At 44.9% G+C, this 9,073-nt stretch overlaps 1 protein-coding gene across 1 annotated transcript; it reads right to left on the minus strand.

Annotated features, from left to right (window-relative positions):
* Positions 1 to 515: 515 nt before the first annotated feature.
* On the minus strand, positions 516 to 8,543 carry SNRNP48 (small nuclear ribonucleoprotein U11/U12 subunit 48). The gene is made up of 9 exons (XM_074146715.1): positions 8,506 to 8,543; positions 8,303 to 8,416; positions 8,066 to 8,126; positions 7,444 to 7,518; positions 4,573 to 4,761; positions 3,501 to 3,622; positions 2,941 to 3,056; positions 1,706 to 1,870; positions 516 to 804 (listed from the first exon to the last, which is right to left on the minus strand). The coding sequence occupies exons 1-9, from the start codon at positions 8,539 to 8,541 to the stop codon at positions 765 to 767; spliced, it is 918 nt and encodes a 305-aa protein (XP_074002816.1). The 5' UTR covers positions 8,542 to 8,543; the 3' UTR covers positions 516 to 764.
* Positions 8,544 to 9,073: the final 530 nt, after the last annotated feature.

Raw genomic sequence — 9,073 nt, forward strand, 5'->3', positions numbered from 1 at the left:
GAAAAAAGTATGTAGGAAAGACAGATCTGCAACCTTGTTCTTTTATAGTTGCTTATTTTGTTAACAAGCTTAACTGATGATGACTGACCTTGCTGTAGTAGATTGTGTGAGGAATTAACAGGATTAGAAATTGACAGAATAAAAATTTCACTGAAGTTAAGTGTAATCGTCCTGCACACCTTTAGCATGTACCTGCACCTCTTAAGTCTTACTGTTTTATCAACCTCTAGCACTAATACTTATATGTTAGTCTATAGGATGGGAACTCCTCCTTGGTTATTTCTGGAAGGAAATGGGTATGCACCTGGTGTTTGAAAATGGCAATCAGCAATATTCCAAGTGTCCTTAGGTGGAAGGGTAGCAGAGGAGCTCTCTTCATGCCTTTTCCATTTGTAATTCATCCTAGACTCCAGGGATTGGCTCTGTTCTATATCCACCAACTACGGGCCAGGAAGGCAAATTAGTACAGCCCCTCACAGATTTCATTCTTCAGCCTTGTCAGACTAAACTCAAATAGATGAGAGAGATCAATATAATTTATTAATAGTTGCATTAGTGTTACAGATATACACATTTTCTAATATACACTGCTTCCATCCTGACAAACCTTAACACCATTTCATTTTTGACTCCAAGCGCAGCTCTGATGCAACACCAATATATTGTACACAGTGTTACTGTCCCTGGCACAACAGCGGCAATGACAGTTCCTGTGCAAGTAACTTTTTGAATGGCTGACAAACAAAATAATCAGGTTCTTGTTTCTACTTTCTTCTTTTATGGCTGTGATACTTGTCTTCATCCCTGAAACAAAACCACAAACATTGTGTGGGCTGTTAGGGTCGGACTGACAGAATCTGAAGGAAAAAAAATACTCAGAAAATGCAAAGCTCTCATTAAATGTAATCACGTCCTCTTCTAAGGAAAGAAAGTAAACTACATTCAGACTTCTGTTTTAATCAAAGCCTTGTCATGCGGCACCACAGTCACAATTAGTTTAGGATGAATGGCATCACTGTGTAACAAAGCCAATTTTGAGACAAGCAATCATTCCCACCCATGCAGTTATCTACAGCATTTCTTTCCTACGCACTAGGGACAGCGCAGCGTTTCTTCTGCACAACAGCCTAAGTCTTTGCTCAAACACAGGTCCCACATGCCTACGGTCTTGCAGACACAAATGTGCTCTTGTTGATGGTATTAGGAGGTCTGGTCTAGATTTTTTTCTTTTGCCTAAAAAAGTCCAGAACTACTGAAGAGCAACAGCATTGTTTTGAAGTATCTACCATGGAAAAGCTAGTCAAGTAATTTTATGTATATACGTATAACAAATAATCCCATTTATTCAGTCCCAGTGCAAGCTAGAGCAGAAATCAGCATTAGACATGACAAGCACACTTAGTTAGTTAAATAGATAATATGTCCCCCTGATCACAAGTAAAATAATCGTGCGGTGCTAGTCCTGCAGCATGCTGGTGAAAGCGTCACCTTTCAGACGTGAGAGTAAATTCTGAAGTCTGGATCACAGTTTATGATCTTACAGAACGTTCTGTTTAGTATTAGTAGCCTCATGCCACTGGTTTGTTATACTGTATATGAGATTAGCCTAGCTTTTTAATTGGACTAGCTATTCTAATTCTCTGCACTGAATTTCTACAGCTGCCCAACTCAGAAGCAGAAGTCAGCTGTCACTGTTTATGCTCACCTCTCTCTTTTTCTCCGAGAATCTCTGTCTTTGCCTCTTTCGCGGCTCCTTTTTCGTTTATTTGGACTCCTACTTGTCTCTCGCCTATGTCTGGTGCGTTCAGTATCCTTACAGCTTCCTCCAGACTGCCGTGAGTCCACTGAAGCTGACCGCCTGTCTTCCTTTCTGAAAAAGAGGTTATTGATTTTATTCAATAAAAATTGTGTCACAGTCACTATTGTTTTCAGTACCAGATTTGTAATCAGATTTGTATATTGGTAATATAATGACCTACTAATGGTGTAAGACAGAGGACATCATATCTTTTATTAAAGCTCTCTATCTCCCTAAGAAATACAATACCTCCCAAAAGAGGCCCAAAGTCCATGCTCTTATAGGTGCATACCTCAGCACACTATTTAATCCAGTTATTAATCCTCAGCCTTATCACCTCTGCTCATGAAACAGGAGACACTCTTTTGCTTTAAATCCCTAACTTTTCAACCACCTACCTTAAGCTGCTACCTACAGCTGGAGAACCCAGCAAGCCTAATCTCCTGTATGGGCTTTTCCTTCAGCTTCATTTTAATGCTAAAAACAAACACCTCGAGTGTCACCTTTTAGTTTGTTTCAACACCATTGTTATCTCAAAGATCTCCTGAAGAAGCACAAATAGACCACCACTAGGTCACGACTCCGTTTTTGTTTCAGCGACAAATGTTTGGAAGAGTGTGCAGCATTGCTTGACCCAGGAAGAAATATGTGTACACAAACCACACTCCCAGTTAGCACAGCAGCATTCACAGTGAAAAGAACTGTAAAGGGTCCCCGTATTTAGTAAGTTAGGAAAACTTTTTCTCTGAGGTATTTTATATTGTATCTACCATAGCATTTCAAATCATGCAGTAGGGAAGAAATTATGTACTTGTATTTTCAGTCCCCAGCTATCACATACCTATGCATTTGGAGACGGAGGGAGCAGTCCTAATTCCCCAGCTCCACCAGAAACTACTTGTTCACCTGGATCACTTGCAACTTACATCCTTACCCCTGAAGGAAAGCTATTAATTCATTTTACCCATCCTTCATGCAGACAAAGCTTCTCAAGCAAGAGCTCAACAGAATTAGTACAAAGTGAACTGTGTATGTGTCTCAACCAAGGTCAGTATATGTCCTATTAGAAAGAGGTAACAGGATAATGTTAACAGGCTATTGGGCTGCTGACATCCCTGAGGAATTTGCCAACTGTGACATACCTTCCTGAAGATTTTGACTTCCCTCCTTCACATATCTCTGCATTATCCAACCTATTCTCCTCCTGCCAGTGATTGCTGAGTTCTTCCATATGCACACCAATCACATCCCGAATCACCTGGGGATTAAGATACATTAAAAAAAACCAACAAGAAAAGGACCATGCCATGGTAGTGGCCTGAACTAGCAAATAGACAGCAGAAAGTAAACATCTCAAAAAAAAAAAAAAAAAAAAAAAAAAAAATCACCCCAAGCCCTATATATCAGCTGTTTGAATGGAGAGTCTTATTTGCAGGAACAGGTATTTCAGCATAAATTTAAATAACACCATTTTAGAATAGACAGTCAATTATATCTTGCTGGCAGTTTCACATTCAAAATTTAAGTCAGAAATGCTCCTGTTATTTGTAACTTGCTGCAACAAACCAAAAAGATTCCTCCATAGTTTGCAACTCTAATAAAGCAGGGTACAAGAAGCAGAAAGAGAGACGTTATGTTTTTCCGAAAGGGTATATCATTATTTCTGCTGATATACAATAAGCACTTCTGTGTAAAATCTCACCTCAGTGTAAGACTTCTTTGTTATATGAACATTCTTAGCCCTGTATGACTGCCGCCGCCTTTTGTAGTCTCGCATTTCAGCCAGAATTTCAAGATGGGACTTCGGACCTTTCTGACTATCATCTAGCAAAAAATTGGAAATAAAACAAATTATCATTAGCAGGACATGAGCACCTGCAGGTATGCAAGTCTGTGCTTGTGTACACAATCACAATACACAATATTGTAAACACAGTAAAATATAATATTTTTTCTGAAGTTTCTCCAGTATTTAATGACTATTATGAATTTAGCACAGGCTTCCTCTCCAGCCTCCTTGCTACCTGTTTACACAAGACTAAGAAGCCACCAAGCAAATCTCGTTATGTGATCTCAGTCTCCTAACAGTGATCCAAACTGATATATGGGCTTGCAATACGGTCAAACGCCTACAAAATACCGGCCATGTTTTCAAGGCCAGTATTACAATAAGAGACGAAGATTGAGAAAGCCAGATTCTGTAAAACATTTACCTGCGTAGGTGAAAAACACTGTCTCCTACCTCTGAGGCACAGCAGGGCCCATGGGATAACACAGATGCTGATGTTGCACTTGGTATAGTTACAAACTGGCAGGACTCAACAGGGATGAGAGGCCTCAGTCCAATACACCCATTTGTATATTGCTCAAGAGCTCCCATCGGATGACTGCCAACCTTTCTTGTTCGGCTTTTACTCTTAAGTGATCTTTAATCTCATCATCTCTTACAGCAAATACTGTCACAAACTGCACAGTAAGTTGGCAACATTAAGCAACCTGAAGTCAGTTGCAGCAAAGACAAAAGATCCATCCACTAAGATACACACAAGGTGTGTGCCAAGAGCAGAGCACCACGGCTTTTGCAAAAGGAAACCAATATAAAGGATACCAAACTAGTGTTTTCTGATGCCGGGTCTTCATTGTGGCTTTTAAGAACAGTATGCTTTTCACAATAAAAATAGCACAAGCAATTCTGTTTGGCTTTCAAGAAAACTCATCTAACTACAAAGTGGAAGTGCTGAGCCATAAATTAAACAACAGATAGTTCTTCAAACCTTGAGTGATTTTTGCTGCTAAATCCACAAAGAGATCACTGTCATTTTCCGTGATTTGGGATCTAGACCTCTGTTTCTTTGTTTCCTCAACAACATAATGATAAAGAGCAAGGCGATCAGCTTGGGTCAGGTCACAGGTGAAACGCTTGTGATTTTGAGGAACTTCTACAGGCAGTAATGAATAAGATCCTGGAAGTTGAGCAGACAGCTGTCATTAGTAAAACAGCATAATTATACAGGAAAACACTGAGAAGCTCAACAAACAATGTAGTAAATACGCATGCTGTTTTCATCCTTCCCCTACATATCTGTAAGAAATTTCATCCTTCTTAATTTCAAGGGACAAAAATTGCCCAAAGCAAAAAAAAGGTCCAAATCCCTCCCAAGTCCCACACAGGCTGTGTAACCTCTCTTGATTGCTTACACTGTTAGTTGCAGGTTTTCATACGCTTTGAAGGGATCATACTAGATTAGATCAAAAGGACACTCAGTATTGTCCCATCAATTTCAGCTCTTGGTTTACAAACTAAAGAGAGAGGAGGCTGCAGCTCTGGCTCATGGGTTTGTCTTACTTCTAAAATTTTCTGCAAAGTACTAGCTGCAAAATACCTGTTGTTCTGCCAAAGAGAATGAAAGCTTCCGGGAGGCTAGATAACTGGGCACTATGCAAATCAGTCTCATAACACTGTCACTTCCTCTTCCAAGCTTTTATAATAGACTGCCACAGGTATTGAAAGCTAAAAGGGTACAAAGGCACTTTCAAAATGCTCCAGATTAGTTCAGATAACTAAGTTTAAAGTTACAAAAAGAAACACACTGCCCCCTCACTCTTCTTTCCCTGAATGATCAGCCTGGTACTTGCTCTTCCCATCCTCAGGTAAAACACATATCCTCCAAGCAAACAATAAATCCATTCTCAATCCACTGCAACAGCAGCGAAGTGACTTCCCTAAAGATACAGAATAGGATATCACCTGCAGAAAAGCATTTTACTCAAGAGCATTCAAATTCCCAGCAACCATTGACCTGACTTCCATAATCCTGCTCCTCACAATGCAACCTTCTCCCTGCAAGGCACAATCCCGCACAGATGTACATGCCCCGGCAGACAGAAGAGCCAACACATAAGACAGGGTCTATACAGGAGCCCTCACAATAGCAAAGCTACGGCTTCTCTAAATTATTCAGCACTTAACGGAAGTTGGGCCAATCTTTCACATCCTGCTTTCACTAAAGACACCACAGAAGAGGAAGAGCAGCCACAATAACTCTACAAGAACAGACCTAAAATACAAGATTTCCTAATTACTGTTACTCGGAGCTTAAACCAGAACTTTTCTAATCTGAACTAACATATCTAAACACGAACACTAGAATTTAATTTTAAAATGCAGTGTTCTTACAGGGTCACAAAAGCCCAAAAAAGTGTCCTAATAGTTATGTGCTTGTGATTTTACAAGAATTTCGCAACTTATGATTAAGACCAGCTTTCATGTCCTATTATATAGCTATTCTAATATTCCAAATATGATTAGAATATTTTAAAAACAAAGAGAAAATTACTTCCTTTGATACAGTTAGTGAGATGGTAACTTACAATGAAAAATGCTTTCCATTTGTTTCTACTGCCAAAGACTTTAAATTAAACAATTTCAAGTCAGTAAATCTTACAACAGGCTGAGATGACACAATGAGAACAACCCCAATACAGTTTTAGTGCTCTCTTCAGAGAAATGCAAGCTTGCAGTGAAAACTGGAGAGCAAACACTGGCATCTAGTGGTTCACTGATGTATCTCTGCGATGCACTGCTTGATAAAGGGTTTATTTGCTTCTTCTCTACTTGGATGTGCTTGTGTCAAATTAATGAGTTACCACTTCCCTCCAGAGGAAATGCACCCAACGTGCTCCGAACACAGTGCCCATCACACGAGAGCTCCTTCCCGAGTAACTGTCTGCAAAGGCTCCATTTGCTATGCCAGAGAAACAAATGAACATGAAAAACTATGCCCGAGCAAGCACTGCTGTATTTGACTGTCAGGAAAGCAGAACAAATGCACTTTTCCTTCTGCCCACATATGTTTATCAAACTAAAGTAAATGCTGTATCTTTCTGGTGTTGCAGTAATTTCCAAACCATACACCACAGCTCTATAGTAGCTTCTATAGGTAGTCCTACTTTTCTACTGTCTTGGTCTGAACTCTCAAAGAGAAGCATAGCTTAGTCTTAACCTGGTCCCCATACTGGTCACAAAACCCACTGAAAAATGAAACATAAAGGAACTAATGAGGTGAGACCAGTGGCAAAGGACAACATCATATTTGCAGATGTGTCAGCATATTTCTTATATAACTTCTTAGGGCAGTCTTGAAACAATCCAACATAATAATATGCTTGTTGTTTGGATTTTGATCTGGGGAATGGTGGACAAGCACATACAGCTCACGTCTAGCAATTAATCCTTAAACAAAACATTACATGAAGAACAAGGCTGGAGGCAGCATTAGAAGAGTCTGGGCCACAAAGAGCAGAAGGATAGTATCAGACAACACAGACAGAAAGTAAAGTGTAGGTAGTGGGATGGGAAATGAAAGACTAGTGCTTTAAGAAACTCCAGAATTTTTGCAGTGCTGATTTTCCGGTCCTGAAGAGAACTAGAGGCAGGAGCACAACAGACTCAAATTCTCTCATCTAGCTGCCCCAAGTAGAGAAAGTAGTTATCCTCCAAAATATACAAGGGAAGGAATATTAAAAATAAATAAATTCCTCACAGCAGTTCACAAGTGGAACGAAGGAAGCTGCGAGGGGGAAGACAAAAGCAGGTCTCCACATGAGAGCCGATGAAGTTGTCTCGGTATCTGCTTGCTACTTACCTTCACTGAAGCCTGTACCTTCTTTCGCACTTTGGGCTCTCGCTTGCTTAACAATGTGAAACTGTAGATCTTTATCTGCAAACCGAGAAGACAAAAATATCACACAACTTTTACATCAAATACTTGGAAAATAACCTAAGAGGGAAAAAAAAAAGATCCTCCTTGGATTTGAAGATGAAAACAGCCAAGTGACCCACAGAGAAGAATTACACAGTGACAGAAGCATAACAAGGGTAAATTAAGGCAAAGTACAATGGTGAGAAAACACACCTAGTGATGGAAATGCTCAGGGTTTTTTTAGGAGGCCTTGGAGAGTTTACAGCTGACAAGGCAGGGGGGTATGCTGCCGTGAGGACCCGGACGCCGTCCCATGGGACCTCCCCTCAGCCCCATCCTCTGCCGTCCCCGGGGATCTCCCCTCAGCCCCTCATCCTCTTCCCCCCCCGGGGATCTCCCCTCAGCCCCTCATCCTCTTCCCCCCCCGGGGATCTCCCCTCAGCCCCTCCCCCGAGGTGTCCCCTCAACCTCCTCCCCACCCTTTGCCCCCCCCCGGCTCTCCCCTCAGCCCCGCCCTCGGGGGTCGCGGACGGCCCCATCAGGCAAAGTCCCCGCTGCCGCTCACCCATGGCGACGCTAGGAACCTTCAGGTTGTCGTAGAAAAAGCTGGAGTCGTACATCTCCGCCTGCGGGACCAAGCGGATCAGTCAAGGCCCCGCGGCCGCCCCCAGCCACACCGGCTCCGGGCTGGGCCACCCAGTCGCCCCCGGCCAGCGGGGACCCCCTCAGGCCGGGCAGGCGACACCTCCGGGGCAGAAGCGCCAGCCCCGCACCCCGTCCGCCCCCCCAGCCGGGTGCCCACCTCCTCCTCGGCGGAGTATCCCATCTTGCGGAGCCGGCAGGACGCGGCGTGCCTCTCCAGCGACGCCCGGGGGACGAGGTGATGGACGTCGTAAGGGCACGGCACCCGCTCCACCTGCCGGCGGGACATGGGTCAGCCCGCACCGCCACCCCGATCCTCCCATTTACCCTCTTATCGCGGCAGAGCCCCCGACACCGCCTTACCGGGTCCCGCAGCCAGACCGCACAGGGAGCCGCCATCGCGGGGTAGGCGGGGCGCCCGCCGAGGCCCCGTGACCGGGCAGGCGGAGCCGGCGCCATGTTTACTGAGGGCGCTGCGGCGCCATCTTGCCCGGCCGCCGGTTACCGTGGGAGGGAAGGACACACTGCCGGGGCGGCGCGGCGGGAAGCCCGGGGAAGAGCCGGGGCGAAGGCGCGGCGAGCTGGGGAGAGGGCGCCGCCGACTGGCGGGAGGCCGCGGGTTCCACCGCCCTCTGCGGGTGCCGAGCGGCGAGGGGCCGCTGCGGACTGGGGAGCCCGGGGGGCAGTGCTGAAATTGCGCCGCGGGGATGTGCCCTGTCTCCGGGGGGCGGCGTGTGCGGGGCTGAAGCCCGGTGGGCACCGGTGGATTGCCCAGCGCGGGCGGGGGGAGCTCCGGGGGCCCGAGCCGGGGCCAGGGCTGGCAACCTGAGGAGAGCGCCCGCCGCCGGACACCCGCCCCGGGCCTCAGCAGCCGCGGGCCGCGTCCAGGCCTGCCGTGGGGCCTGACCCACACCGTGCGGTCTCTCTGGGG

This window comes from Numenius arquata, chromosome 4 (genome assembly GCF_964106895.1).
Source record: "Numenius arquata chromosome 4, bNumArq3.hap1.1, whole genome shotgun sequence".
Taxonomy (NCBI): Eukaryota; Metazoa; Chordata; class Aves; order Charadriiformes; family Scolopacidae; genus Numenius; species Numenius arquata.

Coding starts and splice junctions, on each gene's coding strand:
- SNRNP48 (XM_074146715.1), bottom strand. CDS start 8,541: ATGGCGGCTCCCTGTGCGGTCTGGCTGCGGGACCCG. Junction 8,127..8,302: donor GATACTCCGCCGAGGAGGAG/GTGGGCACCCGG, acceptor TTGGTCCCGCAG/GCGGAGATGTACGACTCCAG. Junction 3,057..3,500: donor CAAAGAAGTCTTACACTGAG/GTGAGATTTTAC, acceptor CTTAATCCCCAG/GTGATTCGGGATGTGATTGG.